This window comes from Pholis gunnellus (genome assembly GCF_910591455.1).
Source record: "Pholis gunnellus genome assembly, chromosome: 15".
Taxonomy (NCBI): Eukaryota; Metazoa; Chordata; class Actinopteri; order Perciformes; family Pholidae; genus Pholis; species Pholis gunnellus.
In genome coordinates this window covers 4,611,530-4,628,365 of record NC_136542.1, presented here as the reverse complement: position 1 = coordinate 4,628,365, position 16,836 = coordinate 4,611,530, and the positions used below count along the sequence as shown (strand labels likewise).

General features: G+C 43.1%; 1 protein-coding gene across 1 annotated transcript in view; it reads left to right on the top strand.

Moving 5' to 3' along the window:
- The window catches only part of dcaf5 (ddb1 and cul4 associated factor 5), a 13,268-nt gene extending 974 nt beyond the window's left edge, over window positions 1-12,294 (top strand). The window contains exons 2-9 of the mRNA XM_079174376.1: window positions 443-586; window positions 1,139-1,175; window positions 1,279-1,418; window positions 3,121-3,250; window positions 4,388-4,601; window positions 6,991-7,057; window positions 7,949-8,076; window positions 10,037-12,294. Coding sequence (XP_079030502.1) covers window positions 443-586; window positions 1,139-1,175; window positions 1,279-1,418; window positions 3,121-3,250; window positions 4,388-4,601; window positions 6,991-7,057; window positions 7,949-8,076; window positions 10,037-11,287 — 2,111 coding nt within the window. The 3' untranslated portion in view covers window positions 11,288-12,294. The remainder of the gene's footprint in view (window positions 1-442; window positions 587-1,138; window positions 1,176-1,278; window positions 1,419-3,120; window positions 3,251-4,387; window positions 4,602-6,990; window positions 7,058-7,948; window positions 8,077-10,036) is intronic.
- Window positions 12,295-16,836: the final 4,542 nt, after the last annotated feature.

The window sequence follows — 16,836 nt, the reverse complement described above, 5'->3', positions numbered from 1 at the left end:
AACTATCATTTATTCTATGAAATATCCATCATCATTTCCCAGGTGATGCCTTCAAATGTCTTGTTTTCGTCAACAAAAAAAAATGGTATATTACATTACTGGATAAAGTAGAATAAATGGAAATATACTCAACAACTTCCTCAAAATTGCACTTGGTCTTGAGTAAATGTACTGTTACAGTCCACCGTTGGTTTATAATCATATTAAATAAAAGAAACCCAACAAATTAGAGAAGCTGGAACAAGAGAGTGGTTCCAGCTTTTGCTTGAAAATGACTTAAACTATGAATCAAACTTGTTGCGTCAGTCGTGTTGACCTGCTTGCAAGTCAAAGACATAATCAATCCTTGACAGCGGCGTAAGTTTAAACATTTGGAAAGCGCCGCTCTAGACGATATTTTGCACGTTTGTAAGTCGGTGTTGTCGATCTGTCTCGTCTTCAGGAGGAGATGACCGCCGGGTGCTCCTGTGGAACATGGAACAAGCCATCCATGCTCGGTCCAAGCCGTTGAAACTGAAGGGCGAGCACCTGTCCAACATCTTCTGCCTGGCCTTTGACAGCACCAACAAAAAGGTCTTCTCTGGTGGTAAGAGCAACAAAAATACAACTTGCACAACAACACGGTTTGTTCCTCGTCCTTTGACCCGCACAGGTGTTTTTGTCACTTGTAGGTTAAAGGTAGATCTGATATCAAATGAGAACTTTGTTGCCGTTTTTGATGCCACAAAGTGAATTCACTTAGAATTAATAATCAAGGAGTTAAATAAAACAATAAATATCAATAAATATTGGTCTAGAAAGTTATTATTATTTTACATCATCAGAAAAGATTCTATCAGGTAAAAATGTAAAATGGCTACTTTTATGTGCATTTAAGTTCTTGCAGAAATGTTTTAGATACTTTATTGCACATTAATGTTCAGTATGAAAATCAAACTGTTAATACGTGCTTGAATTGAGAAGTTATCCTGTATTGGAGTCATGAGGTGAATGCTGCTCACTGTCAATGGGCCATGCAAATCGTTCAAAAGGAAAGAACATGATAATGGTGTATAAAGATTGAGTTGATGGATAACAACAGCATTTTTCTTCACCTGTGTACCTTCACTTTGTAATCCACAATCTGTTTTATTGTTAGGAAACGATGAGCAGGTGATTCTTCACGATGTGGAGAGGTGAGTAAAATACGACCGATGATACCCATTACTGCAGCGTCAAAACAGTTTGTGTTTTGCACTCTCCAAACGGCTAACATTTGGACGACTGTCATCCCTACAGGAGGGAGACTCTGAACGTGTTCCTGCACATCGACGCCGTGTACAGTCTGTCCGTCAGTCCGGTCAACGACAACGTGTTCGCCAGCTCCTCCGACGACGGACGTGTTCTGATCTGGGACACCCGCGAGCCGCCGAGTACAGGTGGGTGGAGGAGGCGCGTGTGTTCCTGTGAAGCTCAATAATAATCCTTTTTATATAGTGAGGCTGTGTTTATGCTTAAGGCTGCCAGGCATGTAGAATTAAAGCCTTTTGCAAAAGATGAGTCCGATAGCCCCTTGGATATGATTTCTCATCGTCTGAAAATTTATGCTGCCGTTGTGTGAGGCTTACAAAGGATTCAGAAGTGGTTATATGTAAACATTGCGTTGCCTCAGCCTCCTACATTTCCTGCACTTGAGGATAAATGAACCGGATCGATACAAACACTGTGGATCAGTGTGTAAATTTAGCTTGATTGCATGAAAATGGACCTCTCTGGGTCTTTAGTGATGGTAAAATACACAAACACAGCTCGTCTCCTTACAGGGAGATTGTTTTTGCGAAAGACCTCCGTATAGTCGTAACACTGATTAAGCTATGCTCACTACCGTTTCTGCCCTTATTGGTTTGCTTTCTAAAACTTTCCAACCTAAATACTTTTGACCTGTTTCAAAGTGATAACAGACATTTGAATCATGTTAAGATAAAATGAGATAATCCTTTATTAGTCCCATAGTGGGGATGTTTGCAATGTTATTGAACGTGAACGCCACGTATACACCTGATGATTTTAATCAAAATGCATCTGGACTCAACTTGACAGCACTTCTAAGCTACATTTCAAGTAACTGATCTTAAAAGCTCTCAGAAAAATGAACAGTAGCAAGACTGCCGTTGTTCTAATAAATCCAGATGTTATGTTTACACTTCCCAGTCTAAAACTGACTTTTAGTTTGTGCTTTATGAACGTATTGCTGTGAATCATAATCATACCAGAGTTTCTATTGGCCCAATGCTAACGTGGGTGTGAGTAATGGACACAATATGCTTGTTTTATTGGTGCAAATGGCCCCCCATCTGTACATTTGCACTTTTTAATGATACAGCATCATTTTATAATTTATCGCAAATTATTTTGTGGAGCTCGCATCAGAGAGCCACGGACCTCTGTTATAAAATCGCTGCTCTAAAGCGTGTCTTCTCCGATGTGGTCTGGTTGTAAATATGCTCTTCATATGCAGCCGCGCGGTGTATTTAAGGGACATTGTTGGACTGAAAAGGCTGCAAAGTACCTCATGATGGGACTTACTGAGACCTGTTCAAAAAAATGCAGTGGATCATCTTGCATGATGTCCACATCCTTCTATTTTTGAAGCCGTCCTTGTGACCGAGTTGGCCTAATAATACATTCAGCAGTAATCAGTATTCCATGTGAGCCAGCAGGCTTTTCCTGTCGCTCTGTTACTCACAAAGATAAACGAGACCGAGCGTCCATGCTAACCAGCTCTGTGCAGTTGCACTTGTGAGTTGTCATGTGTGGTTATGGTCATCATGTTCATCATCGTGGTTTGGTGTGTTTGCATACTAACATTTGCTAATTAGCACCAGAAACAACAGCACGGCTGAGGCTGAGGCTGATAGGAATGTCATGAATTCTGTCATTGGATGACGGATGACGGTGTCACGGGATCCCCAAAGTTAGGAAACATCATCTGGACTCCATGAATGTCACTAAAAATAAGCTTCTGCCAAGATGTTCACATATTTCAGTCTGGACCAAAGTGACACCCTTAGAGCCGTGCTTCTTGTGTAGCTAAAAAATGATGATAATCATAATTCATCAAACCCTCATCTCTTCCCGTAGAGCCGTTCTGCCTGGCCAGCTACCCCTCGGCCTTCCACAGTGTGATGTTTAACCCTGTGGAGCCCCGGCTCATCGCCACAGCCAACTCCAAGGAGGGAGTGGGGTTATGGGACATTCGCAAGCCACGCAGGTAAGACATTCCCCCCCCCCCCCCCCCCCCCCATCTTCTAAAGTTTCTATCTCTTGACCCGGTTTTAAAGAGAAGCTTCAACGTTGTGGTTCCCTGCGGGGAAATTAGCTTTTTATTGCAGCATCACTGAGAAATATTACAAGAATGGAAATGATGCTCAGAGGATTTAATAAAAACAATAATCATTAGAGTTAATCAAGCAGTAAAAGCATTTACTTAGTATGAAGTAAAATAGACTGAAATAATTGTGAAGTCAAATACATTTAAGATCTCTTCACTTTAGTAGTTTGGGAAAGTGGCAAAAAAAATATGAATTTCTGTGAATTCAGGCACATTGTTATTAACTTTGTGTGATCAAGACGTTTGTCCCGCTCACGTCCACCAGGGGGCGCTGTTGTTTCACTGTTAAACTGATCACCACTGGTCCTCTGCCAACTCCACCAGTCTCCCTGCAAAAAAACCAAATGTTTTTACCAGTAAAGTGAGTGAGAAAACACTTGGGCTGAGTGTGTGTTGACACATACTCAGGCGTGGTTTTGGTTGCTAGTACAGTAAAATAAGCACTGAGTCATTTCTCTTCCTCCACTGTTGGCTCTGCCTCTCTGCCGTGTGGACGTGTTTACAGTCACTACTTAGAAAGTCCTTCAATTTACTACGAAGTTTTCCTTTTTCTTTTGTTCATCGGGATTTTATTATAGAGTTTCCATGACAGACAAAAGACAGTAAGACAGTACAAGGACAAACCAGTGGGAGGAGGGAGGGGAGGGTTACACTGTTACATTATTTAATGTATGCCTTTCTATTTGGACTATTAAGTCCAACCATAGCTTCCAGTTGAAGTGTTACTTTTTCCTAAAGTTTATTATTTTCTTCCACTAGAAAGGTGAGTTGTCTTGTTAACTGAGCATGTGTAGTAACAAAGTCTCAATGTACACGTTTCCAAATATGAACATTCAAACATCAAACAAAAACTCATAATAATTCAATTCACAATCCTTTGTGGTATTTTGGATACTCGACTGTATTAGAGTTGCGATGCTCATCTCTTCTGAAGTCTAGCTTTGTGATTTCATCAGATAATAAAAAATAAAGACGTCTCTCTAACTCTTAATATGTTCTCTCCTCCTCTTCTCTCAGCTCATTGCTCCGTTACGGAGGCAGCATGTCCCTGCAGAGCGCCATGAGCGTCCGCTTCAACAGCACCGGCACACAGCTGCTGGCGCTGCGTCGCCGCCTGCCGCCCGTCCTCTACGAGCTGCACTCCCGCCTGCCCAGCTTCCAGTTCGACAACCAGGGCTACTTCAACTCCTGCACCATGAAGAGCTGCTGCTTCGCCGGGGACAAAGATCAGGTGGGTCATCACACTGACGACTACTAGTAGAGAGGACAGGAACTTGGTTAATAAAGTCAAAGTTCAAACGCACCATCCCCCTACTTGCAGGGAAAGATGTCTGTAATTTTCCATTTTATATTCATGTGCAGCCATAAAAGCAAAGTCTTGCACATGATATAAGATCACTGTGGCTCTCAAGGGTTTTATATATCAAAACAAAGGAGGAGATTGGAAACATGTGCGACTGATAGAAATAAAAATAGATTGTATTAGTTTCTTCTGTGAAATTGGTACTTTTCAGTGTTGGAGGAACACCAGAAGCCCCTGAAGTCAGCCAACAGTCCTCAGACGTGACATCACTCTGCAGCCATGTTTATTATGTTAACATTGTTCTCAGGTATCAGTGGAGCTCAAGAAGACTTAAAAAAAAAAAAATTAGATCCCTCTCTACAAGGTCACAGAATCGACTGTACGAGAAGGCTGCTGGTTTGAATCTGCCCACCTGCTACCAAGCTTTTGAGCAAGACCATTGAGCTGTGATGAGCGGAGATGGTGATGTCTTGTGTTTAAGTGGAGTAAAAACATTTACAATTAGAATATCTTATTTTAAAACAAGAAATACTGATGTAGTGTCCCTCAAGCACTCAAGATACGTGCAACGTTAAAGCCCCAAACATGATATAAATCACAAATTATTATTAAAGTAAGTACTTTCATATGTGTAGGTATGTAATTGTGTCTGACTTAAAGGTGAAAACTAGACATTTTAATGTGTCTCTACTGATAATATTTCAAAAGTTCAGCCTGTTTTGACAAAGATTGCTGATGAAAGCACTGATGAAGCTTTGGGGCGTAGTTATTGGGATCATCTGGGATTTGATAATGATCGTCAATCAATATAACTTGCTAATGTGCTGGCTGAATCCTCTAAAGAGGTATAAAGAATGAATGAATGAATGAAAATGAGACAGATCTCAGTGTAGCACACTTTGAAAGAGAAGCAACATTAAACCAGACGTGTTTTTTAAAAGTATGTGAGGCAGACTACAAGGAGAACGGGCTGGTGGGCGGCTGTTAAAATCCCCAAACCACAACGTGACAAAGGCCATGATAAAAAGCTTTGACCAACTTTTAAACTAAGAGCTTTATCCCACCGTTGCTCTCGCATCAGACACGTCCTCGTACGGACCCAGAACCACCGACAGCAGAGGATTTTCTCAGAGCGATGTGAAAGCAGAGGCGCAGGGTGGCAGCTAGCCACACAGAAATGATGGAACGGTAAAAGAGAGGGAGTTGTGGGTGTAACATTCCTGCTTGACGTGTCCTCTGGGAACCCGAGGCGGAGCACACAGGTGTAGTGTTCTCATGTGCCCCGGAGCTACGATCATATGAGTAACAATCGTGTGCGTTTTCATCACAAAAGACACGGAGGATTCTAAGAGCCTGAAAAAGTTCAAATCCACCGAGACCAGACGAATGTTTACAGAAAGGAAATTGAAGACATTTGTTTCAATCCTTGGCAGACAAAAGCGCCACAACAATAATTCAAAACCTGACGGTGTCAGAAGTACAGCAGTACTCGACAAGGCCTTAAAACAAATGAAAGTGATTCATTGTGCCTCCAGATGGTAAAATAAGACTTGACAGACACTCCCAATTAAATTTAAATGTGCTTGATGAAAGAAGAACAGAGATGAGTGTAAATGGAGGAGGAAAGAAAAGGAAGGAAAACATTCTGGTCCTTCACGTTCTGCAACTAAATATTTGAACGGGGATGCTTTTGAAGTCCTGTGTTTAACCGACATCCAGCCAAATGCTAGTATTTAGGAAAAGAAAGGCCGAGCTGGGACTGTAACCGTACACACTGACTGCCACTTAGCGGACTTTCTACAGCGGTGGACACGGCTCTGAAAAAAAGGGTTCTCCAGAAGCAAATGGTTCTGGGAGGAACCTTTTTGGAAGCCTTATTTCTAAGAGTGTATTGTAGTAATATCAGCCAAGACGGCTTTGTACAGCCAGACACTGCAGCCACCTGGTGCTTCTATCAGGTTCTAGCCTTCCTTCCCCACGTGTGGCTTTAAGACGTTATGTATGTAGAATAACCCCCCCCATCAAAACGTACCTTAAGCGACAGCTTTAAGTGGAACCATCTGTTTACAAAGTCTAATAACAGTTCAGACGAGGAGCAGGAGCCGTGTCCGAGTCAGAACGTCACATCATGTCAAGATCCACAATGTGAGACGAAGCGATAAGATCTGGTGGTTTTGTGCCATATATTGACCCCCCAGGGTGTGTGTGTGTGTGTGTGTGTGTGTAAATATGATTTCCTCTGCTCTGATGGAGAGTTTTGTAATAAGCGGTGGAGCAGACTTAAATCTCTAAACATCCCTCTGTTCTCCCCCCTCAGTACATCTTGTCTGGGTCAGATGACTTCAACCTCTACATGTGGAAGATCCCAAAGAACCCAGAAGCAGGTGAGTTACTGGTTCTGTCTGCACCGACTACACGTGTAAGTGGATGTACTGTGATGTGTGGGCCGTGACTTACCTCGATTTTTGTGTCTCCACGCGACAAAAGATTGAATCGTCTAGTTCCCGTTGTGCGATTGTTGCATTTCTTCTGTTAAATACTCTGTTTTCTTTTGTGTTTTTTTGGTTTGTTTTAAGTTCACACTGTTCATCAGGAAATCAGGGTTTGTAAACAAAACTTAACAAGTAGCTTGTTTGAAGGACAAAGCTTTGGTGACTTCTGCAAGGTTACAGCTTTCAGTGGCGTCAGTCAGCGAAGGCCAAACAAAGCTGCTTCACCTCCAGCGTCTGTAAGAATGATGGACGCCTCTGTTGATCCACAGCCCAGACTTCATTTGGTCAGAATATACTTTCCAGGTCGGAGTACCTGTGGGATGTATTATATCAACCTTTTATTTTTTTTGTAGTTCTTTTATGAGTTCTTACTCGTATCAAACTGCATCAAATGGTTCTTGTGTTTGCTCCACATAGGCCTGAAATGTAATTACTCTGGGAAGAAAATCCCAAAAATGCAACAATCCAAGAATGTGGCCGTTTGACGCTCCGTAGCACCACCTGACACATTTATGGGTTTTATTTTCCCCGGAGTTACTCACACTGAAAATATGTGCACTGGGCCTATTTGGTGTCAGACTAATAGCACATTATGAGGATTACATTACCGGCGTATTTCACGGTCTGTATTTTCCTGAAGCAGACTGGATAATCCTCTTTGCGTGGCTGCCTGTTTGTTTGAATGAATCCTTGACTTGTATCTCTGTGACTCTGACGCTCGTGTGTGTTTTCTCTGCTGCTATCACACCAAACTAACCCGCATGGCGTTGTTCTTCCTTCAAGGAGGCCTCGGTCGAGTGGTCAACGGGGCGTTCATGGTCCTGAAGGGTCACCGCTCCATAGTGAACCAGGTCCGCTTCAACCCTCACACCTACATGATCTGCTCCTCCGGCGTGGAGAAAGTCATCAAGGTCAGTGAAGGAATGTCTTTGCTGTGTTTTTAAGAAAGAGGGTTTGGACATATTTAAAGGTGAGTTACGGAGAGTTAAATCTTCTATTTGCTGTAGAGGTGTGAATACACCTTTAATCACACTCTTGTCTTTAAGACCCCACTCCTACAAAAAGCCCAGTCTGCTCTGATTGGCTTGTGAGAAAAATACAGCGACCCTTTTTGGGAAAGTAGTTCCCGAGCTGTGGGCGATGCATTCTAATGAGCCTGCGTGTGATTATAGGAAGGGGAGCCAAATCTCAATGGCTTGTTGAATCACATGTTTTACGATCGAGGCAGCCCACAAAAAAACGGACTGGGTTGTCTTATTTTTACAATTTGTGGCCGCTGCAGACACCCAAATGTATGTGCACGAGCACTAACAACCCGAGCTCCTCGTGACACTATGGCCGCTTTAAAAGGGAGCTGTTGTTTGAATAGAGAAGACATTTGTTTATTACATTTTATTCACATTTATTTGGCATCACGATGGCGACGATATGAAAGTGATCGCTGAACCTTAATCCACTGCAGCGTCAGGATGATGCAGTGGTTAATAGTTCCGTTAGTGGACAGACTATATTTGAGTCTTTTGTCCTCGGTCGGACGTGCCCTTAAGTGAGACATTGATCTCCAGCGACGCGACACAGTCACTGACTGAGCTGGAGCGAGCAATGAAAAACGATGGATTTCCCCCCATTATTGACTGTCGTCTGTAACGGATGACGTTGGGCAGTGTTCAGAAACTGGGTCATGGGAAGATATGAATGGGTCCACAGAAACCAGACAGACTGTGATCTGCTGCCAGGCCTCCACAAGTCTGGATCTAATTATCAGTAAATCAAGTATTATTGCTGAAGCTCAACATTGACTAGGCTGCAACTTTTATTTTGTAGTTTAAAATAAAAAAGCAGTTTATTTTGATCTGTTGACTTCATTGACAAGAAAAACATTTCTCACAACATTAAGATTTTAATGTTGTGAACACAGAACAGCTGTTCTCCTTTACTTGTTGTTTTTATTATGTTCTGTGGCTGAAAATGAGTGCAAGAAGAATAATACGGTTTCACTGTGTAATGGGAAAACCCAAACCTCTTACCAGGAATAGCACAATATTAAAATGAATCATTTATACATGTATAAGGTTTTACAAGGTTTTTATCACAAAGCTATATCTTTATTTCTAAATAATAATTACAAAACAGGGAAGAAGTTTCTGCGTGTTGTGATGAAGTTGATGACTTTTGGTTTTCAGTCTCTGCTTGTCTCTTAATAACAGAAGAAAACATTCATTAAGCTGTGACAAAATGTCAAATAAAAGCCTCCAGTAGTTGTTTCTGCATTCAGATAACATGATTAATGACTCGACACACCTCGCAAGTTGTGTCACACGGGTATCGTATCGTCGTCCCGTCACGTTGATTGAGGTTTATGTTTATGCAAATATATTTTGTTACATTTGTCAGCAAGCTACTGGATTTTCCATCTTTAATTATAGTTGAATTCTAAGTCTACGTGTCTTGAATGCGCTCCTATTCTTAATTTACTCCTCCGACTGAGACCTTTTTATGAGGTTAATGTTATCAGAAAATGCAGTTTCTTACTTCATTTACATAATTTTAACGGTCTGAATATCCTCGGGAGTAGAAGGTGAAACTGTACACACACAAAAGCATTTGCAGAAGGGAAAGAGATTCAGCTCCTTCTTTGTCTGTACAGTAACACAATCACTGTGGTTCGTACATTCTACAGAGTGAAAGGTGATACAGGTCCAGGTGTTCTGTAATAAGAGGATATCAATAACGGAGAATCTGTCAAACTGACCTGGGCTCCTCCTCTTCACTTCTTCTCCGTCCATTTTTCATCCGTCCAAATTCTAAATTTTTTTTTCCTCTTTGTCTCCCATCTTCTCCCTCCTGTCATTATTTCTCCATCCGTCTCAGATGTGGAGTCCCTACCAGCAGCCCGAGAGTCTCGGTGACCTGGAGGGCCGGGTGGAGGACAAGTCCCGCAGCCTCTACACCCATGAGGAGTACATCAGCCTGGTGCTCAACAGCGGCAGCGGTCTGTCCCACGACTACGTCAGCCAGTCCATCCAGGAGGACCCGCGCATGATGGCTTTCTTTGACTCGCTGGTGCGTCGAGAGATCGAGGGCTGGAGCTCCGACTCCGACAGCGACCTGAGCGAGGAGGCCATCATGCAGCTCCACGCTCGGGGACGTCGCACCCCGAGGCCCGCGCCGACACCGCCCGTCGCCGTACCTGCTGCTAGTCATCACAGCGACTCTGATAACTCGACGTCCTCCTCTCTGGCCGGACCCGATGCCTCAGGAGGAGAAGGGCAAGCGGGAGCGGAGGTGGAGGAGCGGCCGAGGAGACGAAGCAGGCTTCAGCGGCACCAGTCCGGCTTCTTCGTGAACGAGGACTCGGACTCCAGTGAGTTCTGGCTCGACCCTATGCCGCGGCCTCGCTCCCCGAGCCCCAGGGACAACTCCACGCTGTCCAGCCCCGCCTCCTCCCCTTCACTTCCCGCCGGAGCCTCCAGCTCCTCCACGTCCACCTCCAGCTCCAGCAGCGACGACGAGGAGCGGCGTAGCGCGGTGAGGCGGCGCAACGTCGTGAGGCGGCGGCGCATGCACGTCGTCTCCAGAGCCGGGGATCGACCCGATTCTGTTCATACTCTGTTTTCAGCCATGGACTCCTGCAGTTACCCATCGATATCAATCGATGACCTGTCTTCCTCCTCGTCAGGCGAGGTACAAAACTCCCTCAAGCCCGTCGGAGATGAGGAGAAATGTCTCAGCCCTTCTGACTTTGTGTGTCTGAGCCCGGTCATGTCCCCCGAGAGCCAAGAGAACGAGGAAGGGACTGACAGGACTGAGCTGGAGAGACTGGACGGACACAGGACTGAAGAGATCGCTGCCGGCACTGATAGCGGCGAGGCTTGTAGCAGCTCGGTGGCTTTAGACAGTAACTCTCCGAACCGACACAGCCCCGGAGTCAACGGGCGACACCGGACTGTAGCACCCTACGTGAGAGAGAACCTCCATGTGTCCTCCGAATCGGAGGAAGAGACTGCCGTCACACCCGAAGACACCAGGCCGCAGAGAGAAAAGGGCCTCAAACGGACTCATGTGGGATCAGAGGAGGGCGAGTCAGGCTCCTCCCCCTCAGAAAAGAAGTTAAAAACATAACGAGACTGCTTTCTCATCCCGGAAAGAAATCATTTGTTAACAGACATACTTTAGGAAGTGGGTTTTTTATGGGTTTTTACAACTCAGCCGTTTCTTTTTTTTGCGCCTTGTCGTCATGTGACAAGTCATATGAACTCGATTATGAGCAAAGAAGACTGAAGGAACTGAAAGCGTGATCAGTTTTTTGTTTCCGAACAAATGAATCGGACAATGTCATCGCTCTTTTGGTCAAACCAAAGATGACAATAAAAGATGGAAATACAAAAACGCACGCTAAGTATTGTTGATAACAACGGTGGTTTAAGTGAAACGCATTTGTTTTCATGCAGCGTTTGTGTTTCTTTCTCCCGCTCTGGTTGCAGAAAGCTCCCACTTCGGATTCTGAGCTCCTCCAACTGTAACAAAAGGTCTTCTGGAGGACCAAAAGCTCTGCAGCATTTTACTTTTGACGGTTTCACACTGAGCGTTAATCTGATTGGCTTAATTCTTTTTTTTTTTTTTAAAGTGATTTTAGACTGAGACTGCTTCAGGGTGTCTGAAGAATTGACTGTGTGAAATCTTCCCATTTGTTTAAGCTGTGCGTTGAAATGATGCTTTCAGTGTCTCGTTATCCAGCCCCCCGGGCGCCGCTACGAGCCGGCGCTTTTTGTTTTCTTGCAATTAAAGAATAATTTGTTCTCCAGCGACGACGGCACAACTTCTTCCCGGGGCGTCGCTCATTCACAATAAGAGTCTTGACTGGTGAAATGTTGACTTACGTCTTGACACGCGTCTGTCTGTCTGAAGCGAGTTATTTTGCTGCAGGTTTTTTTTTTGTTGGGGTACTTCACTACCTGCTTTCTGACAGAGTCGCCATGGCAACAGGGCTTCAATTCTCCTGCGAAAAGAAAATGCGTTCGGCCGGCCGTGACCTCGAGCAATTTATCGGCTGAACTAAAAAGCCGTCTTTGCTTTCATTAAAAAGAATAGCTACACGAGTTATTATCAGTCTGTCGCTCCGAATAAAACATCACTGAGAAATAAAATGATGATTCAGACTTCACAAGTACTTCATGTCTGTGGTTTATGTTAGAAATAAAAACATCTTAGTAAGAGTGTTTGGCCACCCTGTAAAAAAAGAAAATGCATTTAAAGTAACAAAACAAGCTCACAAGGTCCATTTAGAGGCCGTTCTGGAGTCACGTGATCTTTTTGCGCAGTTTGTCATTGAATTGTAGATGTTACAGTCACATGAATACGCAGGAAGATCATGCGATATGATCGAAAGCTGCAGAACAGCCACTGAATTGACCTTGTTGTGTCAACGATGAACTGTTAGTTTTATGAAAAATCCTTCAGTTTCAGCTGGTACACTTGATGGTTTACGAGTCTGGAGGATTTTCTGTAACTCCTTCTGGCTTTGGCCACTTTTCCTGTTTTGTGTTTTTTATGTTTAAAGATGATTTTCACAAGACTTCTTGCACTTGACGACCTCTGAAGCTGATGCAGAAATATAGGAAAATCTGAAAAGTCTGATCAGATGACAAAAGGACATTTTCAACTCATCAATTATACTTTAAATACTATATTTTATATCCTGTAAATATCATCCAGCAACATATTTGTCTAAATGCTGTTTGAAAACCTCTGGTGGAGACAATACGAATCCTTTATTTATTTATTTTGCTCTCTTAAAAGAAGCCAAAAGTAGTAAGAAAATCACCTAAAGCCATTTTAAATGTATGGAGTCTGATAAAATACTGTAATCAGCTAATTAAATACGATGCAATTTTTGTATTCATATAAATATTATAGAGAACATGACGTCGGTGTCCCACTTTTGGGATTTCTTTACTTTAAATATCACAATTTGTCAGGAATCAAGTATTTTCAAAATAAAAGTACACCAAAACAAATAAATAAGTGTTCCTCAAATACTAAAAGACAGGATGTTGACCTCATCAGGTGAATAACCATAAATGGACGAGTATACTGTTCATCAGATAATCTGGCCACACCCACCCACATTCCCCAACAGTGTAATGACTGTCCATTAAAACACATGATGTCATTCCTGCCTGAGGAAGCTGCGACGCTGTTCGTGTCCCGTCTACGGCCGGAGCGACGGCACTCTTCTTCCAGACAAAGCAGACTTCCAGAGGGCATACCGGTGGCTGTCGGAAAAGATTACAAAGAAAGAAAACACCACATGGCATCGCGGCCTCACGAGCTGGCGGTGCAGTGGTAATCTGAGTGCAGGCAAACATGCAGTTGAGGGTTATTGAGTTGTTTGTACTGCTCTCTTGTCAAAACAATTTCCTCTACTTCTTGGAACTTCTCTGTGTGGCCGTCAACTTATCTGCAGGAAGTAGACACCCTTCATTTAACCCCCATCCTTCCCCTGGGACAAGTATTCAAATAGCGATATTGTCTGCTTTGGGCTTGTTTACATTTTGACTGGAGTGTGCCTGCTGGGCTGCGTACGGTTTAATGATTGATTACAGGCTACACATGCAGAGGTGTACAAGAGTGAGTGTTTCACAGCTGTGACGTCAATCACAAGTATAACGAGGAGGTTTCTTTTACATATTCCCTGAGAGAATTAAGTATATTTTACTGCTATTAACCACAATGCTAAAGCACGCTGGTTCCATTAGGAGGGAACCCATTCGTGAACTTACAGTGGAGTTTTATCTTTATTTATTCAGGGAAGGTTAACTGCTTCTGTGTGCTCTTTTGCAGCAACACCCTCCTGATACAGTAGGTCACATTCACAACTGGGAGGGGCCCAGCACAACCACAGACCTTGAGGACTTCCACCAGAGCGAGCGTGGCTTTAGTCGAATGCACCATATTGGTTTGGGAGGAGACACCCTAACCTTTTCCAGTTTCTTAAAGGCCCCGAAAAACCCCATTTATCAATCGGCTTCTTACTATGAGTGAATCTACACAAAGCACTATTTTCTGCCATCTCCATTTTTTCCATTACAGGAGTTCTTTTATGTTACGAGAGATTTCTCTGTTTGTGTTTTTGACCTTGCTTTTCACACTGGTTTGTGGTGACAACATGTTTTTCCCCTGCACCGATCAGGATTTAGCGATATTTAATGAAAATGTGACGGCAGTTGCATTGATTTTAAAATTCCAAAATAGAACTTTTTGTGCATATTTAGTCATGAATATCTTTTGTTGGCAGACTCACAATTAACAAACAATGTATCCAAATGAATCCAGCAGAACCATAGATATCATCTTCTTCTTTGTCAAAACCCAGTGCCTACATTACCCACAATGCAACTCGACCATCAGTTCTGTCAAAGATTCAGCTGTGTTATGCTAGTAGCTGCCTCAAGTGACATCACTTGAGGCAGTTTATCAGATTTCAATCAGCTTCCTCTGTGGCCACCAAAAGCTTTCTATGCCTTTTTTCTTTTTAACATATTCAGTAGCACCTGTAGTAGACCTGCTAACTGACTTTTAATACTTCAAATCTGTGGAGTTTCCCTTTAAGTTTTGAACTCCAGATTTCAGGGGCTTGAGGTCAGATCCTGTGTCGGACTCCAGTCCTCCCCCACTGCTGCATCATATTCAAAAAAAAAGGAGCAAAACTCTCCTTTTAGGCTGAGTCCACACATTCTTTATCCCGTGCCTACAGTATGCTCCCTTTGGCCCCAGATGGTGTTTGACCACAAACCCAAACACACGTACGACTCAATGGGATTATCCTGTTTGTTCTGCAGTATCCCATACATGGTTTAGCTTTAACAGCAAGGACAGCTATTTAAGAATTCCCCACCCTACATGACTGGAATACCTTGGGAACTTGCCAGAGACCAGACAGAGCCCAGTGTACCGGCTCTTCACATGACCTGTGTGCCTCAGAAACAAGGCCCTGAGTTTCTTTGCACCACTGACTCTTCACAAGATATTCTGGGATTCTGTTGAATAGTATTACGTTGACGTCAACGAGTTGGACCGGGGAGAAATTACTCCGGTCTCCCCAAAACCAAACTGTGCGGCTCCTGGAGTGTGCCACCGGAATAATTATACACATTTCAGTGGCTAATTATAATGAGTTAATTGATGCGTTAAATAAGCCACCATTTGCAGCGTTGAGAGGAAGAGACTCTTATCAGCTGGCCAAGTAGAACTCCTGTTGCTGCTCCGTGGGTTGCACCTCTGTTTAGTTTTTAGTGCGGTGCGCTGGCTGCGTTTAATTGACAGAATGGAAAAAAACTCATTAGCAATTTAAATCCTAAAGTAACAATTAAAAGCTTTTTTTAGCCACGCTAGAGGCATGGCTCGATATGGCAGTTGGTTTCCTGACGTATCTCAACAACTATTTCATGAATCAACACGAAATGGTGTCCGCATTGACTCTGGAGACCCCCTGAGTTTTCATCTGGTGCAGCCAGCAGCAGGTTGACATTTGGGATTTTCAGCGAAATGTCTGAACTGTTGTAGGTATCGCTTACTTTCCTGTTACCCCTCTGGGTGAATTGTAATAACTTGTGATCTCTCAAAGGGACTTCCATGCAGTTGGGAATTCGCAGAAGGATTTAAAAGATTGAAGCAGCAGGGGCCGAGATATCCTGACTTTTAGTCCCTTATATGGTCAAGCCCCCAAAACACTGACTCCTACATGTAAATAAACTCAATGGTGTCTTTTATTGGCCCCTAAATGCCCCATTCTTTCAAAGCCCACACCTCCAGCCTTCAGTTACAAATGTCAAATCTCAAGTTCAAGCCCAGTTTTAAACTTGTTGATGTCATCAGGGTTATTTAAAAAATAAAATCTATTCAAAGCTTCATCAGAGCAACAGATGATATTAACCGTGTTTTTTTTTACCTGAACTAAGGCGATTTAGCACAAAAACTGTTTTTAAGCTTTTAAAGAAGCTGTTATTAAGTTTTAATAATTATTTAGGGGAGAAAGTAACCATTTAGAATCTGCGATCAGTTTATCTAAAATAAAGTCTGGAAATTGCCGCGGATCTTTTTGGAGCTGTGAGTAGCTGGCTGTGTGAAGAAGAAAGGTTCAGGTCACACAGGTCAGCACTGCATGTTTAATACCCTAAAACCCCCATAAAGCTTCCACATTCAGAAGTGGGATATTCACTGTTGTATTTTATGTCGTAGAACAAAACGTTGGAATCTCCTAAGCTTGTGTTAAGCCACAGACTTCAAACAAATGCTGACTCATTTACGGGTTTCAGGACTCATTCCTGCAGCACTACTTTATGACCAAACACCTAAACTAATGACATTCCCATGAACCTCAGTTGTGCTCTGTTTAGTGCTAATTAGCCAATGTTAGCATGCTATCATACTAAACTGAGATAGTTAACATGGTGACCATTGCTATTTAACTCAAAGCCCTGCTGTGCGTATCTACTCCCAGGGTCCGATGCTCCCCGGCTCAATACGTATGACACAGTATGACACATTCAGGAGACCTTTCATCGGGTTTTATGTTCTCAGCATGTTTCTTTTTCCCCTGGGCAAATGTTCAATGTCTGTTTCTCTGGATCAATATGTTGAAATCACACTCAGTTTATAACCTACTGACA